Source organism: Nilaparvata lugens, chromosome 13 (genome assembly GCF_014356525.2).
Source record: "Nilaparvata lugens isolate BPH chromosome 13, ASM1435652v1, whole genome shotgun sequence".
In the NCBI taxonomy this organism is placed as follows: domain Eukaryota; kingdom Metazoa; phylum Arthropoda; class Insecta; order Hemiptera; family Delphacidae; genus Nilaparvata; species Nilaparvata lugens.
Genome location: NC_052516.1, coordinates 30,942,040 through 30,967,708, shown reverse-complemented (window position 1 = coordinate 30,967,708; position 25,669 = coordinate 30,942,040). Strand labels below are relative to the sequence as shown.

Genomic DNA, 25,669 nt, shown 5'->3' with positions numbered 1-25,669 from the left:
CGATCAGGATTGATGTCTCGGGGTTGAGATAGGGCTTCCCAAGCCTTATTCGAGGTTCTCCTTCTCTTCCTGTTCCTCTTCGTGATATTTCTGGGTCCAGTCTGGTTTTAGACCAAAACTTGTCACCACTGGTCGAAACAGGCAGGCTGGCTGCTAGAAGTCGCAGAAGTGGTCGTACAGTATCCGTCTTCTTCTGAGTGCTGTATCTTGGAGCTTCCAGCATCTTCTATTAACTCCAGTTAATAGATAATAGAAGGTGCAATTCGAAGTATTCGATGGAGTAGGAGTAGAATCTGGTCACGAGCTGTACTCTTCCTTCGCTTCCTCCAATAGTTCCCGATGAACTGTCCTTGCTGGACTGCCCTTCTCCGCTGCTCGGCGAGCCTCCCTTGGCAGCCGAGTGGGAAAAGATAAGGGTGCGTGGCATAGTTGATCAGTAGCTCAGTGCATACATCACTCGTTGTACAACAAGAACTCATAAATAGATAAATAATGTCTCTGGTCGAGGGTACAACATGACCAAAGGAGTTTATTCAAATTTATAGACATGATTACAAAAAGCATATAAGGTACAATTATTTTCAAAGTATTAATACAATTGGTTGATTACTTGCTGATCTGAGATGTGGCCCCCACTATAATTTATATAAATATGTGTCAGGATGCCACTGATTTTGTTGTTTATGATTTTATGCCAAAAGTTAAAAATTCTAATAAAGATACATTTTGTGAGTAATTAGAATTTCATAAAAACCACATTCCTATACACAAATTTGAAAATGAAAATTGATAACCTGAGATGTAGAAAATTTTCCAAATTTAATGTAAAAACAATCATAATACTCATGGGAAAAAATCATTATAATGAAGAAAATGAGAATGAAACAGTATGGAGAATTTTTCATAGAACTAATTGTTCTACATGATTAATTGTATTGGACAGGAGCCAGTTTTTTGTTTTCGATTTAAATGATTTGATTGAACTGTTTCTTTAATAGCTATTGGCAGTTTATTGAGAATTCTTGGTCCTAAATATGTGGCTGACCTCTGAGCAGCTGATGTTGTCATCCTGGGAATTGCCAAGTCCTTGTTCCTTCTGCGTGTTCCTTGTGAGTGGTTCAAATTGATGAAGAGCTGTGGGTTCTTTCTGGTGAATGTTGGAAGTCTGTGAATGTAAATCTGTCTTTTGCTGAGGATGCTGAGCTAGAGTATAGTAGTACTGAAGGGAAGAGTGGATGTTTGCATCCTATTATCCTCAAAATTAGCTCCTGAACCTTGAAGATAGGATCGATGTGGCAGAAATTCGTAGCTCCCCAGGCCAAAATGCCATATCTTGCTATGGACTTGACTATTGCGTAATAAACATTCTCCATCATGTCTATTGATAGTAGCTGCCTGAGTTGGATGATTTTGTAAATTAATTTTTTGATTTTAGCCGTTTGATGTAAAATGTGTTTATTCCAGTGGAGTTATTCATCTATTATGACTCCTGAATATTTTATATTGTTTGTGTGCTCTATGGAAGGACAATTACAATTCATACTATTCAATTTGCAATGATGTAGTTTGATTGTCTGCTTAGAAGGCTTCTTGGAATCTGTTAGTGAGAAATCAATAAATCTTGTTTTTGAGGCATTAATCGTCAGAATGTTATTGAAGAGCCAGGAGGTAACTTTTCAATTTTCCCATTCCAAATTCAGCTCACCTGAAGACGTCATACCAGCTGGTTCCCCGGAATAACTCTGCTGTGTCATCGGCGAAGGCGATAATATTGCCACCGACATCCACAGAGCACAGCTCGTTGGCAAAGATGAGGTAGAACGGTAGGTCCAAGAACGGAGATTACCGAGCATCATCAAAACTAGCTCTAAAATTTATTTCCTTCACTAGTTACGATATACAACGTGACAATGCAAATAGATTCTTCATTTACCGAGGATGACTATAGGCCTATTTCAAATTCTTGGAGATTTTAGTAGGTAGATATTCAGTTTCATCCAGTTTTGATTGGACCCTTGCAGAGCACGTGTTACTTGCTAGCCAACAGTGCGATCATATTTCGAAATTCCTGCATCCTGTTCATGATGTTCTTAAATCTGTACGTAACTCTAGGGGTCGCTTTCTCAAAAATTGGCTCAACAACTCTACCTGGAGGGAAAATGAATGCGACCATATTTACTGTATACATATCAACCATATACTGGTGTATATGACCCTCAATATGGACGCAATCTAGTTCAAACAGAGATTCTGTGCAAACAGACTCTGCGCAAACAGCACTTTCACTGTGAACTGCTATGTCTGAGTCTGTCATGGTTTAGCATAAAACAAAGTAGGTGCATATGACCCTCATAATGGACTCAATCTAGTAGAAACAAAAATATCATATAGATGGAAATTATTGAGATATTGCACTGATTAAAATGCTAATGAATCAAATTATTATCGAACAAAAATTCAAATTAAATTCTGTAAATCACCCAGAAAACTTCTGCTACTACAAATATTGACAACATGGTGAACAGCTAGATGGAAATTCGATGAACAATACTATTCGAAAAATATTTGTCAGTCCAGCAATCAAACCCAGTATCTCTCAATTGCCGGTCAGTTTTTGAATAGTAGGGCTCATTGAATTTCCGTCCAGCTGTTCACCCTGTTGTCAATATTTGTATTAGCAGGAGTCTTTGGGATGACTTGCAGCATTTAATTTGGATTTTCGTTTAATAATAATTACAAATATTCTGTTTGAGCTGAATCTGTGCAAACGGCACTTTTACTGTGAACTGCTATTTTTACCTGGCCTGTTGCCTTCAAGTAGGCTGCATCTATGGCAGCTCTTTGATCCGCCGTTCTAGTGACAATCAGATTTACGAGTTCAGGACTCAACTTTTGTGCATTGATATAATCGATAACCATCTTCAAGTCATCATCCACTTTGTTAGGCTTCTCTATGATAGTTGGTCCCAGAGGTCCTATTGGATCTCCAAGTGCAGTTAGGTTCTGAAATAAAAGTTCACTATCATTTATAGGTAGGCTGATAATCAATAGTGTGTAAGAGATACTAACTATTTTTGAAGTTGAATAGAAAGTGAATATAGTCCGGTCACTATATACATTGGTGCATGCGATTTATATTGTAGTTCTGATTTTTTAATATATTATTTGGGTACATAAGAGAAGTCAAAACCCAATTTCTTCATGCAAAATTTCCTTGTGCTAGATACAGAATGGCCCAGAAACCTCGTATTCTGGTCTCATTTTCCAGTTTTCAGCAATTTCTGAAAAATCTCGTAATTAGACAGAATAATTTACTCCTGCCTTTATTCTACATTATGAAATTCTGAATAGAATGAGATCATTCGAAACTCTGTATCGCTCATGAGTACTGAGTTCTGATTTTTCAAAAATGAGTGAAATCTGAAGAAAAAAATCAACTTTGATGAGTTTTAGTTTTTGATCAACAATATCTTCCGATTGTTACAAGTTAGATGTATAATTCAGAATCCCTCTGGGTGTATTTTTGTGCTCTACAATCTGAGATCAGGTAGAGCGCACTATCTCATATAGATTTCCAGTTACACCTGACAACAATGTTCCTTGTATTCTGAAAAACAAATAATTTTCAGCTTCAACCATCATTACCAACTACATAGTCTTCACATTGATGATTCCCACAATGAAATAAGTTCATGAGACTATGTTGTATGAGAATCACCCGTCAGATGCACTTCATTCCAGTATTTCCTAGTGGAGAGGCGCGCTTGAGGACACCTCAAGGATCAACAATTCGAACACCTATAGCTTTTGACACAATGCTCAGATTTCATCGTACTACACTTGATTCTTCTCGGCTCGTCGAGACGGTCCAAAATTATGCATCATGAGTCAAATTCGGTTGAAAAGTGGAGGATTTATCGTTGAGTGTACTAAAGCCCATATTCCAATCACAAAAAATGGCAAATTTCTATATTCAAAGCTATGTATCTTGGTAACCCCTTATTATAAAAATCAAAACTTGATCTTGAAATGTACAATAGAATTTCCCCTTCCACCTGCTGTGAACGATTTATGGAAAAAATTCGTAGAGTGAGATTTTACTGTTAAAAAAATCCGGAAATTGTAGATATTTTTATCATATTAACGGTTTTGGTAGTACTATGATAGGGAAAAGTGATTGAAGATGGAATTTAGACAACTGAGCTCGTAGAGGATGAATTTATTCACAATTTGGAATCAATCGAGAGTTTCTATGATGTATCAGACTCGTTTTAGAAACTCTCGATCAACAGTGAAATCACTGAAAAAATGTAAAAACTGGAATCGCCATTTTTGGAATCTTCTCTAACTTCCGAATGGTATTGGAATTGAAAGTATTAATCATTGGAGTGGGTAGAAGGGAAAAATTTCCACATCCTTACTAGATTTGGGAATTTTATGAGAAGTATTTCAAAAGACATGCAGCTTTGAATATAGAAATTGGCCATTTTTTTGTGTTTTGGAATATGGGCTTTAGTACACTCAACAATAAATTCTTCATTCTCCAACCAAATTCGACTCATGATGCATGATTTTGGACCGCCTTGACGAGCCGAGACGAATGAAGTGTGATACGATGAAATCTGAGCAATGTGTCAAAAGCTATAGGTGTTCGAAATGTTGATCCTTGAGGTGTCCTCAAGCGCGCCTCTCCACTAGGAAATACTAGAATGAAGTGCTTCTAACAGGTGATTCCTATACAACATAGTCTTATGAACTTATGTTATTGTAAGAAATATCAATGTGAAGACTATGTAGTTGGTGATGATGGTTGAAGCTGAAAATTAGTTGTTTTTCACAATACAAGAAGCATTGTTGTCAGGTGAACCTGGAAATCTATATGAGATAGTGCGCTCTACCCGATCTCAGATTGTAGAGCACAAGAATACGCCCAGAGACATTCCAAATTATACATCTAAATGGTGACAATCGAAAGTTATTGTTAATCAAAAACTAAAATTCATCAAAATTGATTTTTTCTTCAAATTCCACTCATTTTTGAAAAATCATAACTCAGTACTCATCGGAGATACAGATTTCCGAATGATCTCATCCTATTCAGAATTTTATAATGTAGAAAGAAGTCAAGAACAAATTTTTCTGTCCGATTTCGAGATTTGGCAGAAATAGCTGAAGACTGGAAAATGAGACGAAAATACGAGGTTTTTGGGTCACTCTGTATCTACCACAGGGAAATTTTGCATGAAGAAATTGGTTCTGGACTTCTTTCATGTACCCAAATAATATATTAAAAATCAGAATCACAATATAAAATTGCAAGCACACCACCTTTTTTATGTCTATATTGACTGGACTAATATATTTTTTCTCTATTATTTCTATTAAAACTAGTCACTAGGACAAACCATTAATTTTGTTCTCTTATTTCTTATTCTAAAATATCAATTTTTATTGCTAAAGTCTTCCAGTGAAGCCTACAGTTCTAATCTATTATATTTCCTCTACTTTGAACTCTTTCGCTACACATTTATTTAATTTATACTTTTTTCACTTCACTAGCACTACACCAACTTGGGGGGCTTTGTTCTCTTCAGTTAGTTGGTTTAGTTGGATGACTTCGGTATTGTTGATGAAGACGTGACTCATGATAGAATGCCAATCGTCTTATTTCACTGGTCACATAGGGGATGTGCAGATGTTGGTGCAAATCGCTGTTCCTTATGTACCAGGGCGCATTCACCATGTTCCGCAGTACTCTGTTTTGAAATGTTTGAATCTGATTGATGTTGGATGTTCTAGAGCAGCCTCATAGCTGAATTCCATATGTCCAGATAGGTTTTAGGATTTGTTTATAAATCAATATTTTGTTGTCCAATGAGAGATGTGATTGTCGGCCCAACAGCCAATAGATTTTACTGTACCTATTCGAGTCCCAGCTCGCTCCTTTTCATCTTGATATGCTCTTTCCATTTCAACTTGGCGTCAAGAGTCATTCCAATGTATTTTGCTGTATTGCTGTGTGGTACTTCATTTCCCCTTTAGATTGATTCGAATCGGATCAGTGATATTTCTGTTTGTGGAGTTGATATGAATGGACTTCATCTCATTCAATCGAATTCTCCATTTTTTGGTCCAGTCACTGAATTTGTTGCTAGCATTCTGTAGTTTTGTGGCTGCTTCTTGTACTGTTTCCCCTTCTGCCAGTATTGCAGTATCATCAGCAAAAGTAGCAATTGTCACTGCATCCAATTCAGGAAGATCGCTTGTGTACAGCACATAAAGAACTGATCCAAGAACACTACCTTGTGGAACTCCAGCCCTCATTTCCTTCAACTCAGAGACGTCGTCACCTTGTTTTACTCTGAATAATCTGTTGATGATGTATGATTTTAAAAGTTCCACAAGTTGAGTGGGAAGAATTTTATAAAGTTTACTGATCAGTCCTTCATGCCACACTTTGTCGAATGCCTGTGCCACATCAAGGAAGATTGCTGAGCATATATATTTTTTTACTAATGAATTCTCCATCACATTGGTGATTCTATGTACTTGGTCCAGGGTTGAATGCTTTTGCCTGAAACCAAATTGATGGGCTGGTATAAGACTCCTGCTACTTATGATGGGAGTAAATCTCTTCATTAGCTATTTCTCAAAAAGCTTTGAAATTACAGGTAGAAGAGATACTGGGCTGTACGATTTTGCTACTTGTGGACATTTCTCAGGCTTTTGCAGCATAATGACTTTTTGCAGCATAATGACTTCTGCCACCTTCCAAATTGTGGGAGAATGCTGTAATCGGAGTGATGCATTGAATAAATATGTTAGCATGACAATACCTTTCCTTGGAAGTTTCTTCATGATTTCACCTGTAATCAGATCAAATCCAGGTGCTTTTTTGGTATTAAGATTATATTTTATTTTTTCTTGAACTTTATTTATAGGAACTAGATCAATCTCAGTATCTAAATCATCTATTAAATCTTCTTCAGGATCAATTACAGATTGAATGTTGTCCAGCTGGAAGATTTCTTCCAGATGATTAGCAAATATATCTGCTTTTTCTCTGTTGTTTCTTGCCCAAGTACCATCTGGTTTTCTAATTGAAGGGAATTGTAATATTGGTTGCTCAACTCTTTTTGTTGCTTTCCATAATAATTAATCTGTACTGGCAACAGCTGTCGAATTTTTATGGTAGTTATTAATGGATTCCTCAGTTAGTTTCCTTATCTCTCTTCTCAATTGTTGTGTTTTGTTATTCAAGATATTCTTGTCAACAGGATCACGAGTTTGTTGCCATCCTCTTCTTGCTCTCGTTTTTCTAAGACAAGTTGCCGAATCTCCAGGGGGTAATTGCATCCTTTTGTTTTCCTAGTGTATTGTCTGGTGTTTTTCCAGGCTGATTTCTGGATTTGCCACATGGAATTTTCTGCTGCTTCATCTAACTGCTCAGCTGTTCTAAGTGGAATATTCAAGTTGATTCCATTCTCCAACTCCACTTTGAAAGCTTTCCAGTCTGTTGTCCTGTTGACTAACATTGGTCTGTCTTCTTTCTTCATTATCTGTTCACTAAGTGTGAGAACTACAGCTGAATGATCCGAATCCAGATCAAAGCCCTCTTCAATGTCAATAGAATAACTGGATAATCTCTTTGCTATGAAGAAATCTAGAAGATCTGAAGTTTTATTTGAATCTGTTGGCAAATAAGTAGGTGTCCCTGTTGAATGGGATTCGCAGCCCAGCTCCTGGATAGCCTCTCTGAGTTATTTTCCTTTGGTGGTTGTGAGTCTTGAACCTAAATCCTTATGCTTGGCATTAAAATCTCTACCCACTATGGATCTATCTCCAAGATAAAGAAGAATATTTGTGTAATCATTTTTCTTTAAATTGTGACGTGGTGGAAAATATGCAGCTCCAACAAGTATTTTCTGGTTGATGACTCTATTCCAACTACAGTTAGCTGTATTTCATCACATTGAATACTGAAGTCTTCATAGTGTTCAATATTCTCCTTCACTATTACAGCACTTTCCAACTCTTGCTTGATTTTGAGGATGAATAGTTTCGTAAACATTATATCCATTGATTTTGAGGTGAGTCTGCTCAGTTGAATGGGTTTCAGAGATGAGGCAAACATCTATATTCCGTGTCTTCAGAAATATTTCTATTTCTTGTCTTCTATTATTATCGATATTATTCATTCCATTGGCATTCCAGGTAGCAATCCTTATATCTTGTTGGCTCGCAATATTCATTTTCTAGTTTTCTTCTCGATACTCTTACTCTTCCCTTCCAAGCTGCCAAGTCGTCCAGAAAAAATATTTAAACTGTTTAAAATTTTCTGCAAAACCTTATTGACATCATCCTGTTGTTGTTCTTGCTGTTGCTGTTGTTGTTGTTGCTTGGTTGACTCTCCTGTTGTGGGCTTGGAGTGGGTCTCGTTACTTGGGAATAGGATATTTCTACAGTGTACTTTTTTGGAGTGAAGTTTATCTATTGGTTTGTATGTGGTACTTCGCTACTTCTTTCAACTATGTTGTCTTTTTCAGTTCTTCTTCTCTGAAGTTCTTTAGCGATGAGACAGCCTCTGTAGTTAGCTGGGTGAGCCCCAGCACAATTGAAACATTTGGCTGGGGTTTCTTTAGCCTTGGTACATTGAATAGTCCAGTGTTTTCTAGCACACTTCAACACACAGGCTCATGTTGACAGTATGCCTGAGTATGATCAAACCGCTGACAACGTTTACACTGCAGAATAATTTTATAGCTCCCAATTGATCCAATTTTCACTTTCATATAGCAAATATGTTCAATTTCATATATTTTTTGTATCTTCTGTATTTTTGAATGTTAACATGAACATCTGGTAATGTGTTCTTTTCCATCCTTCTTTACTTTTTTAATTTTGTTGACAGAACTGATTATCTGAAAGCCTCTGCTTAGAAGATCGTTCTTTATATCCTCTGGGTCGCATGATGGGTGAAGCTCTCTAGCCATGACACGAATTGGACGAGTTTGTTTGTTTTCGTATGTGTGCCATTCATATTCAGCTTCATTCAACATCTTAGTTAAATCTCTGTATTCTTTTCCAGTTTCAACATTCAGTTTCAGCTGGTTGTTGTTCATCATGTTGGCACTGAAATTAAGATTTTTCGATTTCAATGTCTCTTTAATTTTAAATGAATAAATAAATTAATGTTCATTTCCCAAAAAAAAACTAAAACTACAACATCAATTACACGAAATATTGGATAAATTACAATATTATTTATTTATTCATTTATTTATTTATACATTGAAACATACATTATCATTCTCAACTATGAATGATTGGAAAAGGAACAACAGGCTCAAAGCCCAAAACTGTTCCTTTCCCAAATTTAGATAGAAATTGTCCAAAAATAGGTTATGTTTACATTTCACGATTTTTGTCCAATTTTGAGTCCAAAATATTTATAAACATATATATATATAATATTACATACGATAGTTACAAAAAATTCCTATAATGTGTCCTTTACATGTTTGGTCTTTTCTCTTTGGAAATTGACCCACTCCACTATGGTATACCATGTTCTAGAGTGGGTTTTGTTAGTTTCTTTGTGCATATTATTAATTAGTTAGTTTCTAGTAAGTCATAAGGTGGTTAGTTGTTATTTGAAATAATGTTTCCTATCATCTGTCTTCCTTTGCTCATCAACCGATTGCTTACTATTGTTTTGAACTTTTAGGATGATTAATCTGTTTAAAGTTTTTAGGAAGTGGATTATAATTTTGGTACTAACTAATTGAAATGTCTCTGGTATAGTGCCATTCCTTGCAACACTGATGATGAGAAGATTCCTGTATCTGGTGTTGTGGTTGTGGTTTCTGGTTTGAAATGCTGTTGGGTTCTTGTGTAATCTGCATAGTATCTCCTTGGAGGAAAGCTGTCTTGGATCCATCACGTCAAACTCATTGAATAGCTGGTCTGATGAATAGCGTGGAGGCTTCTGGTTGATGACCCTCATGATCGGTTTCTGTACCCTGAGGAGCGGTTCGATGTGCAAGAAGCTTGCACCTCCCCATCCCACAATCCCATACAGCATGAGGGACTGTGCTAGAGAGAAGTAGATAACTCTTAGACATCCCTTGTCGACCAGTGTCCTCAGAATCCTGAATCTGTAGATGGTCTTCTCCAGTCTCCCGCATATGGTCTCCCGCATAATTCATTGATATGATGATCCCAGCACAGGAAAAAGTCCATAGTAACTCTGAGGTATTTCTGTGACTGTTTCCTGTGAACTGTGTATGAAGTGTTATTCCGTTGATTCTTGATTACTATCTCATCTCCTGTTGGCTGTCCATGTTGAGTTGCTGAAAAGGTCAGAAAGAAGGTTTTGTCATGGTTCAATGTTAGCAGATTTTCAGCCAACCAGCGAGACACCCTCTGAAGTCCAGTCACGGCTTCTCTCCAGGTAATCTCCCAGATCGGTTCAGAGAACAGTAGAACAGTATCATCTGCAAAGGTGGTGATTGATCCCTTAATTTCCATGTTGCATAATGGATTTATGTAGAGAAGAAAAAGAATTGGTCCTAGTACTGTTCCTTGTGGCACTCCAAACTTCACAGTCAGCTTGTTGCTTATACATCCATTGACTCTGACACATTGTGTTCGGTCTGATAGGTAGCTCTTGAAAAGATTCCATGTGACTCCTCTAATTCCATAGTTATCAAGCCTTGAAAGAAGAATGTCATGTGACACCGTATCAAAAGCCTCCTTTGAATCTGAGAATACTGCTAATAGTTTCTCTTCAGTGTTTTTTTTATCAGCAATCTGAGTGGTCACATAGTAGACAGCATCATTTGTACTGCGACTAGATCTAAAACCATATTGGTTTGGCGATAAGAAATTATTTTTTCAATAAAGCTGATCAGTCTTGTTTTGATACACTTTTCAAGAATTTTTGATAATGTACTGAGTAATGATATGGGTCTGTAGCAATTCATATCTATCTTATCTCCTGTTTTGAAGATTGGACAAATGACAGCTTCCTTCTGTTTGCAATATGTGTTTTAAAGGCTTGGCAAATATAGTATTATTCTGTTTGAAAAAATCTGGTTTTAAATTATCGAGTCCAGGTGCATTATTAGCTTTAAGACTATAAATGATATTTATCATTTCGTCCTCACTGACAGGTGTAAAAAATAATGACCGGCAGACTATCTGATCAGCTGCCGCATGCTCATCTGCGCCATTACAATCGCTATTTCGAATGTCCTGGGCCACTTTTGATCCAATACTAATAAAAAATCCATTAAAAGAATTCGCCATATCTTTATCATCATCTCCCAATTTCAATTCTCTCCCTTCCAAGTTGATTTGGTAGATTTGTATTCTTGGCCGTGGCACTTCAGTTATTTCTCTCATTACTTCCCTTTATGTTTGCTTAGAGTTGACTCTTGGACATTGCTTAATATAACTGGTGGTGACTTGTTTTTCTTTTCTTTCGGTTTTATACTACTTGTGAACTCAGTTTCAGGCCTTATTGTTCCTGGTGAGTCACGGATTTTCTTCTTCTTTTGTTTGGGGAGAATCCATGCAGTCTCAGATGCTACCATTTTCTCTTCTTCCTCCCATTCCGGTGGTGAATAACTTTTATTGCTGTTTCTTGAAGATGCTGGTTGCATTGTACTTGAAGCTGATGATTGGAGCTTCCAGGTCGTTGAAGATGCTGACGAAAACATCTCTTTCAGCTGATTGATCTCCGACCGTGCTTTCTCCAACTCATATCCCAGATTATTCTTTCTTCCTCTCTCTTCACTTTGTTGGCAAGTGACTTCTTCTCATGCGTTGTATAGAAACTGCTCCGTTGCAGTTTTCAGTTGGTTCATTTTTAGAAACGATTCTGGGGAGCTGTTGACGTTGAGAGTAGTTGAAATTGGATCAACGTGTTAGTTGACTCGTCATAGTTGTGACGTCATCTGTTTCCTCCTACTCTTCGAAATCTGGCACGAGGAAGGTCTGCAATCTTTTGGGAGTCGACATTCCTCATACTCCTTACATTCCTCAGCCGGATTATAATGATAATTCAGCACTGAACTGTTTTTTCGGCACAGGGCACTGAACTCACGCACAACAATCAAAACAGCAACTGAACTCAACACTTTAACTATTGCATACACTATTTCAACTACTCTCACTGAAAAACTACGTCTGCTCGCTACGACTGCTCGATTGATACTCACTATTATTAGTGTAATAAATTTTCACTTGATCATATTACTTAATTTATTTCATTCAAAGAGGTAATTGTGTGGAATATTTTCAATTTATTTCAGCTATCCAAATTCAATAATCATATTCCATGTTTATTTTGGACTAATATTGCATAGACATTGTACATGTGAGAAACTAACCTTATATCTTAAACTTTGTCATCGCCAAAAATTTGGAAGAAAAATAGCGCACGGACTACATTATTATTTTATCTAACAATGTAATAACATCAGTGTAATTTCATTTCAAATGAATTAAATAAAAAGGAATTCCTGATTCATACAATCTTGAAAATGACCTGGTTGAATGTCATTGAAAAAAAGCCTTCATCCGCTGATTCATTGAACAATCATCATTTAATGCTGATCTGGGTCTACTGCCTTTACTAGAAGAAATTGTCACATTCATTATAATGTGTTTCAATGAATAGAGATACTAACTGATCAATCGCCATTGGAACCGAGATGGTGCATATTGGCCCAAGTCGACCAAGTTACACCACTCCACATTTTGGTAATTGGAATATTACCAAATTAGCTTATTAGCAGTGATAATCAACATATTACCATATCAGCAGTAATGCGACTATGACGACATCACATGATGCTCACCTAGGTCACTTCTGAGAAAATGATTTGTTGCCTAGGAGTCAATTTGGGTTTCAACAGAATAATTTGACTGATGACGCATTGAAAAGCTTTGTGAGTGAGATTTACTTGATCGAGATTGCAAAGTATTGGGTTTTAGTGGACTTGAAGAAAGCATTCGATTGTCTGGATTATGAGATTATTCTAGAGAAATTGTCTTACTATGGCGACAGGGAAAAGCTATTGAGTCTTGTGAGGCCTTACTTGAAAGGAAGGAGTCGGGTCGATGAAGTGAGTGTTTCTGAAGGAAGGGTGGTACATCCATGTACCATCACAAAATGGGTACTTCAGAGTTCAACCCTTGGCCCATCCATATTCCTCATTCATGTTAATTACCTGACTTGTGATGTGCCTTCAGCTAGGACCATATCCGTTGCAGATGATGAACATTTTTTAATCTCATCAGATAATGTCAATGGGTTGCAAACTATGAGAGATGCTGTTTTGACAGAAATTTCAGATTGGTGCTCAGCAAACAGTCTGCAAGTCAATGTGAGCTAATCAGCTTTCATTGAATTTTCAATTCATAGGCTTGTCAATGATTGGCGGCCTCAATTTATTATTGAAGGAGGTGAACTGCTTTCTCCTGGGAACTCTGACTTTCTGGGGTTCTACTAAGAACTCCGACTTTCTGGGGGTCACTGTTGATCAGGGTCTCAGCTGGTCCTCCCATGTGGAATCTACTGAAACGCTCAATCTTGGCAGCCCATACCATGTCAAGGCTCTTGAAGGTTTTAGTTAGAGAAGCAGTCATAACAGTCTATTACGGGTATCATGAGCCATTGCTTTCTCATGGGATTCTGCTGTGGGGTGGCTCATTGACTGCTTTGCAGGCTCAAAATAGAATCAAGAGGCTCATGTTTAATAAGCATACCCGCTTCTCGTGGGGAATATTATTTCTTCAACATAGAATTTTAAGTGTTTCTGGTCTTTATGTTCATTATTTGTCAGTCTTTGCCTACAAAATAAAAGGTAGCTGGATTACTGGTTTTGACCTTCACCAATCTTGAATTTGGTATCAAGGAATTTTCTAAGAGTAGAACATTGCTAGAAAAACGACCATGGCTTGAATTCAAACTACAATCATAAGAGGTATTTGATTCTCTGCCATTGAGTTTGAAAACACCTTAGCCAATCCACAAAGCAGGATTGGAATAATGACTCATAGGAAAGTGTTTTTTCCCATTTTGTTCCAGCTGTCGAGTGGATTATCAATAAATTCTTCGACATATGCAATTAAAAACTCAAAGTAGCTTAGTATCATTTTCATCTTGACCTTTCTCTGGTCTTAAATCGAGCTGGCAAGTTAACAGTATGTATTCTAGGAGATTGCCTTCTGGTAATAGTTCTTTACAACAGATAATTAGCCAGATTGGAAACGCAAATATAAGCAGTTTTAAGAATTACATAAATTGAATTATTATTGTAATTAAAGGAATTATATTCTACTGCTTGCCACTGACGTCATGTCTACGTCACAAGCGTTCTACCAATGGCAAATTTTTATGCAAATTATTACATCGAGATTCTCAGAAGGAAGGTCTAGCCAAGAAGCTTAGAGAAAAAAGACAGCACTTCCCTTTTGAAATCCTCACCGTTCAGATCTCTTTTTATAGTTACCAAGACCTATTTGTGAAAATTTCTTGTTCGATTTTTATATGTTTTATTTGTGAGCCAATATTTTAGGCCAATCTATTTGTTATTTGTAAATTTATTTTCATCAATCGATAAATTTAAAAGCTTAAAATAAATTATCCCTTAATTAATTCGGTGAAGGAGATATTTAAATTAAAATTCCCCATGTGCTGAAGCCGAAGCCTGGATTGCTGCCGATCAAACAATTTTTGATCTAAAGAAGAAAACCACGGCCGCCAAGGAAATTCACGTGAGTTATAAGTTTTAAAAGGGGCCCCAATCTATGCTTCGAAAATATTTCAGTGCAGAAAAATATAAAATTTTCTTCGTTAAAGTATTGGCCATGCCGACAAGCGCTTTTAGTTATTAAGAGCCTAAAATTTATTCAATATTTAATTCATACGAGCTTGTGGTTGATTAGCTATCCTCCGCTGCCAGAACCACGACCCCGAGCATTTTTAAAAAATATTTTATAATTCATTTTTTCACTATTTTTTCAAAATTGTTCAATTTTATCAATCGTAAAATTCTGTTGAATCACGCATGGTATCATGCAAGCACAAGAAAATTTTTAACTATTCTGTTTATGCTAAATTATTATCAACCTGTAAATCAAATTCTGAACCTGCACTGTATGATTACATATTTTATTGTAATATATTTCAGTTTTGTTAATTCGCTTTCTGAGTTCGATTATTTCTTAAGCCTGTCAATTATTGTGTCTGATACGTTCTATATCATCAAGAACCGATCGAATATGATCGTTGGAATAATTGAATTAAGCTGGATATTGGAACAGGTCTAAGTGGATATAGCGAGTGGGGTCAGATCGAGATATTTATTCTTTGTCCTTACCTGCTCATATATCAGCTTTTATCTGTTACCTACCTCGACTTTGGAGCGAACACATCAATTGTACAGCAGATGCAGCCATAGATCATATAAATTCCTACAATAGAGCTTAAAACCCGACAAGACTCTGTTCTCGAAGTATATTCTGAACGATATTTGGTCCAAATACCGTATTTTAATCCTTCAGAACTTATTAGAGACGCAGTCCCGTAAATTATCTACATCGGGATTTTTGCTCGACCTGTATGATTTTGTATGCTCATTCTTCACAGGTAATTATTTTCAGGTATCTGTCTTCAGTGTTTAGCGATCGCAACACTGCTTATAAAAATTTCATCACTATACAATTTGTCATTAGAAGAATCAAGGGTGAGCGAGCGTTTAGGCCTCCCGCGATTCCGACAATTGTATTGAATCTTGTAGTGGATCAATCAGTCTGGTGTACAATCAGCGTCCACATACGCAATTGCAAAATTTATAGCCGCTACACCATTGACTCAGTACAAGATTCACCCTACATATGTGAAGCCATCAAATACCGCTCCACATGATTTGGCGCCCAACAGTGATAGGCATTGAAGAGGTGGATAATCGACTACGAGGATTATTTGGTTGCTCAGTATACTATAGCGCTGACAACTGGAAAATTTTTTGAAAAATTCATGGTTGTGAATTTCTTTGAATTTAGTATTAACTGTTCACTGTTATATAAAATAACAAGACGTACCATACCCAATTTTTGAACAGAAAAGAAATTTATCGATTGATGAATTTTTAGAGAAGAAATCGAACTCAGAATTTTATTATTGTGTTATTCGAAAATTGGTCATACTATAAGTCATAGGTATAAGAAATATCATAAGAAAGGTCATATTATTTGAAGAATATTAGGTCTATATTGAAACAGTTTATAAAAATTTACAGAAAAGAGGATTGAAGTTATTTACATTTTTTAAATTTTTTAAAGCATAAAGAGGGAAGTAAAATTAAATCACGGATATATTGCGGAATAATTCAAGCAGAGTATCACTGCTTTTATATAAAATTTTGCGAAGAATACTAGCCCTATATATAGAATTGCGGCAAGAAATTATAAGAATAAAATATTTATAATAATAATAATAATAAATTATTAGAGACGTACCTGTAGTACCGCATAAGTGTCCATTGTGTATCCTGTATATTCTTGTCATTTTTATGTTAACGATATTGCTAACTTGACTCATTTTATCACTGAACACATTGCTAAACCACTTTTTCTGTATTTCACTCACTACGAAGCTATAGCAATTTCTATTGGATTTCTTGTTAATTATTTTGTATATCACATCAACACTTTCACGTTTTTTATTCACCGCACACGTTCGTCGCATTATTTTCTCACAAACCATGGCAGGAAACGACCAGGTCAACCCAAGTCTGTCAGACACCGAGGACATCTCACCCGACTGTTCGCCGCCATCCGCATCTGCCACCGCATCCGCCGATTTCCATCCCAATGTACTGGATGATTTATCTTTGACACAGGTGGAGGAGAGCTGCATCCTAGTGGAAGATCCGTCGGCAGCCCAAGAGCCGGAGGACGAAACATCGGGAGAGCATACAGACGACGACGCCCCAGAAACAGGAACTCCTGTTTCTCGTACCGTTGCTCGGATGAAGAACCAGCGGATGACCGTTAGATGTACACCCGATCCCGCCATGGATATGGACACCCTCCTGAAAGCAATAACCAAGATGAATGAGAAAACAAATGAAGCAATAAACAACTTAAAAGAAGACAACAAACAAACAAAGGAAGAATTAAAAGAAGACAACAAACAAATAAAAGAAGCATCGAAGATAACAAATGAAGCAATAAACAATCTAAATGAAAAAAGCGAACAAATAAAGGAAGACAACAAACAAACGAAGGAAGCAATAAACAATCTAAATAAGGAAATCCAAGAAGTAAAGAAGACAAATGAACAGGGTTTGGAGAAATTGAGTCAGCGAATGGACAAAGCATTCCATGATACCGATAATACCATCAAAAAATTAGCTGAGTGTCTGGATAAATCAATTTTAGAAACAAATAACCGATTGGATAGGATATCCGAAGATATGCATATGGGAAAAATCAACGTCGATGTCAGCATTAAGAAACATATACATGTGGAGAAGGATACAATAAAGGTGGTTAAAGTCAAACAGTTAAGCGAACGTGACACATGTATGGGAGACCAACCTACCGAGAATGTCAGGACTGAAGTCGCGCCGCACCCCGCAGAACGCCGAGAGGGACCAGCCGACATCACCCGCCAGGCCGAGGACGACATCCATGGCATAGAGGGGCCAGCCGTACCATCGCGCGCAGACCACCAGGAGTCCAAGGACGTTGCCGACCACGTTGAAGAGCAGCCCGGACCGCCGACCGCCCACATCACCGTCCATCCACCGAGGACAGCGCCTGCAACATATAAACCCAGCATTCATGAAGATAGTCACCTAAACAATAGAAATGAAACAGAAACCCACAACAAATTGAAATCACAACTGAAAATAAAAACCTCTAAATCAAAACAACACACAAGTAAAATAGCAGCTCCACGGAAAAGAAAAATGGTCTCAAGAAAAATTTATCTACATCGCCGTCATGTTAGGCTAAAATCTTACATCAAGCCTTCTACTAGCATACAAGAAAAAAGGAAAACAATATTAAGAAGGACCTACAACCACCGCAGTCATGTCCGGTTGAAATCAAGCCGACTGTACACCACCATGCAGAGAAGAAAAAGATCATCTGAAAAAACCCACAGACACCACCGGCATGTAAGGTTAAAAAAGATCAAACTACATGTCACCGGTAAACAAAGAAGGACAACATTGGCTGAAGAGATCTACCTACTTCGCCGGCACATTCGTTTTAAGCAAAGTTTAGTAAAACGGATAGTTGCAAATTGGAATTGGACCTTGAATGACACCGAATCAAATTTAGATGGGGGCTTAAGAAATAAATTTGAATTAACTGGAAACTACATTTGTGGAATACACCAATTATCAAACACTTCATAATCACAGCCTACCCACCGAATCATATCTTTGCAGCTAGCATTTTTCTACTGCAGCCTAATCAACATAACCTAAACTTCGCCGCATCTCAGCCAATAAGGAAATATTATTAATTCACTTCAAATGAAGAAACCGAAATCAACTTTAATAACAGAAGAAAATAAAACTACAAAACAACTCTAAAAATTTACCAACCTGATCAAGCCGTCTGCCTCATGCTACAATCATCACAGAAACAATCACCTAGTACCATCCGCACAACTGAAAAATAGAAACAAGAATTATAGTATCCACGGAAAATAATTGTAAATTAGAAATAACATGAAGTTAGTAGTGAATAGGAGGAAAGAAAATAAACAAAGTTTATTTGAAAAAATGTGTAAATCTAACCTCGAAATACAAAATCGATAGAAAAATCTATTCAGAACCAAAGCCTGTTCGATAATTTTCTTCGTCCCACCAACCAATGTGTGCGAAATCATAGAGTCAATACATAGGAATCAAAGCAATATCGTTATTCAATTATTGTAACCTATTATTTAATGTGAAATTATAAGTAAAAAACGCAACCAAAAATATATATTTATGTTAAATTGCACGAAATGCGCATGTTCTGTGTTATATGAATGTATCTCTAAAAAACTCCAAAGAAAATGAAATTCTTACCTTCAAATGTGAAATTTATCACTGTTGCATCAAAAGATCATGAAGTGTAATTCAAATTGATAAATATAATCTTGAAGACTTAATATTTGTAACCAGCATTGATAAAAATCAAGAAAGCCATTTCAAGTGTAACCCTGTTTGTACACAACGTACTAAGCGCAAATAAGGAATTGCTCGAGTCAAACGGTAGACGATTGTCAAGTCACCGAAGTAAAATCACACTCTCACCCAATTTGTGTAAAAGCCAGAATAAAGAGTCGAAACCTGTAATAACCATGAAAAATGATGAAAATCTATATTTGTTGCAAATACTGTTTGAATCTTAAGAGAATAATATGTGAAATTTTGTATATTTGTTATAGTTATGGGTCTGCTCACAAGCCACCCGTGAATGAAAGTTGTGGAGTTGTTTTAATGAAGGATCCAAAGAGACCTCATTAATTATTGTATTTCGATTGTATCCAATGAAAGGAACAATCAATTATTTATTTTCTCGTAGCCAAAAGTGCACGATATATTGTTTTTAGTGTTAAGTGTGGAGTTTTCGTAGAAGTAAGGAGATGAAATGGTGTATTCATCACAATATCGGATTTTTCAAATAGTCATTGTTTCGACTCGTCTCCCAATTACCTATTTAAAATATCCTGGGGGCTTTTGTGTGATGAATCTTTCAAATAGATCTCATGAGAAGAGAGAAAATTGTGATTACCTTTTAAAATGAAAGAATTTGCTAAAGGAATAGTTAGCGACCGAGCGATAAAGCTTACTTATCAGTAACTGTATTTTAGATAAGAGTACCGTTCTGTACCGAATATTTTCTAGGAAAATTATTCAATAAAATTATAATTATTTTGCAAATGAAGCACGAATTATTTACGAATTGCTCATTGAATTTGAGGTTACACTTTGTTTACTATCGAACAGATGTTTAAAGCAGCCTGAACACAGCTGACTGATTCAAAGTATTGTTAAATGTCATGCCGGTTTTCATGCAAGGTAATACCATTTCTAAAAATTATAAAACTATCAATAAAGGATCAAGAATTTCAAATAAAAAAAATAAAATGTATGTATTATCGTTGAAATTATTTATTATTTAAGAAATTATATTATATGTCAGGTCTTATTGTAACTAAATAGGTCATAGCATGAAATTATATTATTGATAAAACGGCAGGAATTAATTATAACAGTCTCAAACCTAATAAAAATTGTATAAGAATATTAATTTATTAATGATTTAATTCAACTGAACCACATGGTAATTAAATCTCTTTGGCAAGCCTAAGCCAATCATAGTGCATAGAAATAGCACCAAGAAGGTGATCGTTTGAAAGCAACACATGTTAATCTATTATCAGACAACAACCCTGCCTTATCATTTACGCTAGCACATGTACATTGTATGAGAGAAACTATGTCTAGAAGATTAAGCAGTTTTAAGAATTACATAAATTGAATTATTATTGTAATTAAAGGAATTATATTCTACTGCTTGCCACTGACGTCATGTCTACGTCACAAGCGTTCTACCAATGGCAAATTTTTATGCAAATTATTACATCGAGATTCTCAGAAGGAAGGTCTAGCCAAGAAGCTTAGAGAAAAAAGACAGCACTTCCCTTTTGAAATCCTCACCGTTCAGATCTCTTTTTATAGTTACCAAGACCTATTTGTGAAAATTTCTTGTTCGATTTTTATATGTTTTATTTGTGAGCCAATATTTTAGGCCAATCTATTTGTTATTTGTAAATTTATTTTCATCAATCGATAAATTTAAAAGCTTAAAATAAATTATCCCTTAATTAATTCGGTGAAGGAGATATTTAAATTAAAATTCCCCACGTGCTGAAGCCGAAGCCTGGATTGCTGCCGATCAAACGATTTTTGATCTAAAGAAGAAAACCATGGCCGCCAAGGAAATTCACGTGAGTTATAAGTTTTAAAAGGGGCCCCAATCTACGCTTCGAAAATATTTCAGTGCAGAAAAATATAAAATTTTCTTCGTTAAAGTATTGGCCACGCCGACAAGCGCTTTTAGTTATTAAGAGCCTAAAATTTATTCAATATTTAATTCATACGAGCTTGTAGTTGATTAGCTATCCTCCGCTGCCAGAACCACGACCCCGAGCATTTTAAAAAAATATTTTATAATTCATTTTTTCACTATTTTTTCAAAATTGTTCAATTTTATCAATCGTAAAATTCTGTTGAATCACGCATGGTATCATGCAAGCACAAGAAAATTTTTAACTATTCTGTTTATGCTAAATTATTATCAACCTGTAAATCAAATTCTGAACCTGCACTGTATGATTACATATTTTATTGTAATATATTTCAGTTTTGTTAATTCGCTTTCTGAGTTCGATTATTTCTTAAGCCTGTCAATTATTGTGTCTGATACGTTCTATATCATCAAGAACCGATCGAATACGATCGTTGGAATAATTGAATTAAGCTGGATATTGGAACAGGTCTAAGTGAATATAGCGAGTGGGGTCAGATCGAGATATTTATTCTTTGTCCTTACCTGCTCATATATCAGCTTTTATCTGTTACCTACCTCGACTTTGGAGCGAACACATCAATTGTACAGCAGATGCAGCCATAGATCATATAAATTCCTACAATAGAGCTTAAAACCCGACAAGACTCTGTTCTCGAAGTATATTCTGAACGATATTTGGTCCAAATACCATATTTTAATCCTTCAGAACTTATTAGAGACGCAGTCCCGTAAATTATCTACATCGGGATTTTTGCTCGACCTGTATGATTTTGTATGCTCATTCTTCACAGGTAATAATTTTCAGGTATCCGTCTTCAGTGTTTAGCGATCGCAACACTGCTTATAAAAATTTCATCACTATACAATTTGTCATTAGAAGAATCAAGGGTGAGCGAGCGTTTAGGCCTCCCGCGATTCCGACAATTGTATTGAATCTTGTAGTGGATCAATCAGTCTGGTGTACAATCAGCGTCCACATACGCAATTGCAAAATTTATAGCCGCTACACCATTGACTCAGTACAAGATTCACCCTACATATGTGAAGCCATCAAATACCGCTCCACAGTATCAAGGAATTTTCTAAGAGTAGAACATTGCTAGAAAAACGACCATGGCTTGAATTCAAACTATAATCATAAGAGGTATTTGATTCTCTGCCATTGAGTTTGAAAACACCTTAGCCAATCCACAAAGCAGGATTGGAATAATGACTCATAGGAAAGTGTTTTTTCCCATTTTGTTCCAGCTGTCGAGTGGATTATCAATAAATTCTTCGACATATGCAATTAAAAACTCAAAGTAGCTTAGTATCATTTTCATCTTGACCTTTCTCTGGTCTTAAATCGAGCTGGCAAGTTAACAGTATGTATTCTAGGAGATTGCCTTCTGGTAATAGTTCTTTACAACAGATAATTAGCCAGATTGGAAACGCAAATATTCAATGAGCCATTAGCCATTTTGACACTGACATCCCTCTGACACGTTACAAAAGGACAGAATCTACTCTGATGATGAGTCGGTGGATATTGGAGAAGGCTGTGATTCATAATCACGCGAAATCCATTGTTCAAAGAACTACCATTATGATAGAGGTAAGAATTCAATTTTCTATTACTTACACAATCAACATGAGTAACCAATAAGCTGTAGACTCTGACCAGTATAATGATTCTCCACATATTTGATGGAAGAGCTTGAAAAATTATTTCAATACACAAATCCACGTAGAAAAGAGTAGAAGTTCCTTGAATCAATGTCAGGAATATTAAAGCTTCACATTACTGTTCTGCTCATCAGCTCAATCAATTCATAAAAAAGACTTCATCCATCCACAAAAGAGACAAATTTAGGAACACAAGTCAGTACCATAATGAAGTAAGAATGAAGCTGATAGAAAATTAACTTAACTTATTTTTGGCATGTTGAGATGAATGTTCTTTGATTGAGAATATTGTTACCTGAATTTGAGCAAACATCTGATTATTTTTTTCTTTAGATATCAATCACATTCATAAATTCATCACAAACAAGAGCAGTCACCTCGGGGATTCCAGGCAAAGATCTGGATTTTTCATATTCATATGGAGTTTATATAAGTTATACACTATATTGTGCATATTTCGCCATATTTGAGGAAACCGCAATAAGGACAACCTCTACTCTGGAACTGAAATCTCGAGGAATACAAACATTTTGAATAGGGAAGCCAGATGTCAGAAACTCCTGGCTTCGGGAAAGAGATTATAGGAATTTTCAGAAAGGACTGCGGTCTCAGAAAACTACAATAGGGACGACCTTTGGGTCTGAGATCTATGGAAATTCGTGATTTTTCTACAGGGAATAACAGCTAGTCAGAAAACTGCTATCACAAAGGATAGGGATTTTCCTACAAGGATGAAAGTTAACCATTGAATTACCCTTGAAGAAGACGGGGATTTCCCTACAAGAATAAAAGTTAACCAAGGAAAATTACTCTTAAAAGGACAGGGAGAGAAACACATACGGGCGACTAGTCCTAACACATAGTTACCTGAATCGTCGTGAATCCTAATACAGAGAGTGGCGAGCTGGCCCTTAATTTCTGTATTCTAAATAAAATTTTTGTGGAGCAACAGAACAGTCTCACTCATTAATAGCTCTAGAAAAACGCTACAATTCGCAAACGACTCGGAACCCACCGTAATCAAAGCAAAGAGAGCCCAGCTAAATTTCTCCTTAACTACTTGTCATGGCAAACTCAAGATCCCTGTGGGTTTCTGAACCATAGGATAACTCCAACACTCTAAGTGATAAAAGTCGGGGGAGAAAATCCCCCAAGATGAACTACCTTCGAGTTGCCGGAAACTCGACCCACAATATTTCATTCAATAAAATTGAGTATATAATAATATTCCCATAGATGAACACTATCGGGAACGTTGCAAGGAGAAGAGAACGCGCCTGTTCACTAACTCGGTAACCGAACAACTAACTCGACCTGGGGTCTGCTCCCAGCAGAGGAGGGTCCATGAAACAAGAGGCAGGGGAGAGAGAGGAGACGCTCTAATACAATACTCAGAAGGCCATCACGACACCGATCATGTGACAGGGAATGATTCGAATATTGCTGATGACAAGGGTGTATGAATGATGATGACAATATTACTCAACACTATAGGAGATTAACCATGTAAAAAATTTTTACTCCAGAAGTTACAGGAAGAGCCACACAAACACACACACACACACACACACACACACACACACACACACACACACACACACACACACACACACACACACATACTGGAGCAAGGCCACAAACGGGGAGGTGAGAAATGAACATACAATGCGGGGAGGCTGATTTACACACATTTACACACATGTTAGAGATTCAATTTTTGTTTTAGAAGGTATATTAATGTGTTTTCAATACAATTGTAACATTGTTTTATGTTAACTTGAAAAAAAAATTATGCATTAAACCTACAAAATGGGGAGAAATGTGTGTACACTTTCACTGCACAAACTGGGGAGAAATGTGTGTACACTTTCACTGCACAAACCGGGGAGAAATGGTGTGTACACTTCCAACCCACAATCCGAAAGAAATTGTGTGTTTAGTTCAACTTATAAAGTGGGGAGAAAACCGGTTCTTAACACAAGTTTTGGCTGCAACACTCATTTTGCAAGGCTAAGATTTAAATTTGCAGGGCCGCCTATAGCGTCTTATTCAAATGATGGTGAATATTTTTTTCACAAGTCGATAAATTCAATTGGTTGATTCGGAATCTATATAATAAGAGAGAGTAGGGTTGTGTTTGTTCGTGTGTTCGTCTGTTCGTTTGTTTGCATCAAAACATGTCAACTTGTGGATTGCATACCGGAAAAACGGGAATGATTTAGATCACCAAATTTTGCACATAGATTCTAAAAATATCAATCTCGTGCACCTGGAAGCCCAAATTTTTATTTTCCTTCTAGATTTTTCATAATTAATGTTTAATTTCATTAATGGTACATTCGATTTCATTAAAAAATCACCAAATCATATGGTCGAAATTAAAAAAGGAACATCTGTTTCTATATTGCTTTCTACCTGGAAAACATAGTTTTGAAACTTCGTTTTCCTGATGCAATGTTTAGGCCTACATGTGGCATGGATTATTAATTTTTCAGCTAGAACAATTTTTGAGACAAAGTGTTAGATAAACTTCTACAGTTTCATCAATGTTGTATCGGCAATATGAAAACGCATGCAGTTAATATGTCTTTGAATGAAGGTGTTTTTATTTACATAAAGAAATTATATTCTTCCACTTTTATTTAATTGAAATTTCAAAATTATTCGAGCCCTGATAGAATGACTGACTCACTGTACAGTCAGTCGAAAATTTTAATATTGGAATGAGGTGTATTTTGGCAAGCTGAGCAAAAAATAAGGTCATATGCACCTTTTCGTTATATCTTCAAATGAAAAATGAGTTTTGTGGGTTGTCAAAACTCCCTCTGAAAGGGAAACTATTCAACTTATTCTATCTTTTAGTAAAATAACAATGATCATCCATCCA

General features: G+C 36.3%; 1 protein-coding gene across 1 annotated transcript in view; it reads right to left on the bottom strand.

The window, feature by feature from the left end:
* The window catches only part of LOC111053983, a 144,721-nt gene extending 121,796 nt beyond the window's left edge, over positions 1-22,925 (bottom strand). Inside the window, exons 1-2 of the mRNA XM_039440307.1 lie at positions 22,739-22,925; positions 2,800-3,003 (exon numbers count right to left, since the gene is read on the bottom strand). Of these exons, the coding sequence (XP_039296241.1) occupies positions 2,800-3,003; positions 22,739-22,798 (264 nt within the window). The 5' untranslated portion in view covers positions 22,799-22,925. The remainder of the gene's footprint in view (positions 1-2,799; positions 3,004-22,738) is intronic.
* Between the last annotated feature and the right edge of the window lie 2,744 nt (positions 22,926-25,669).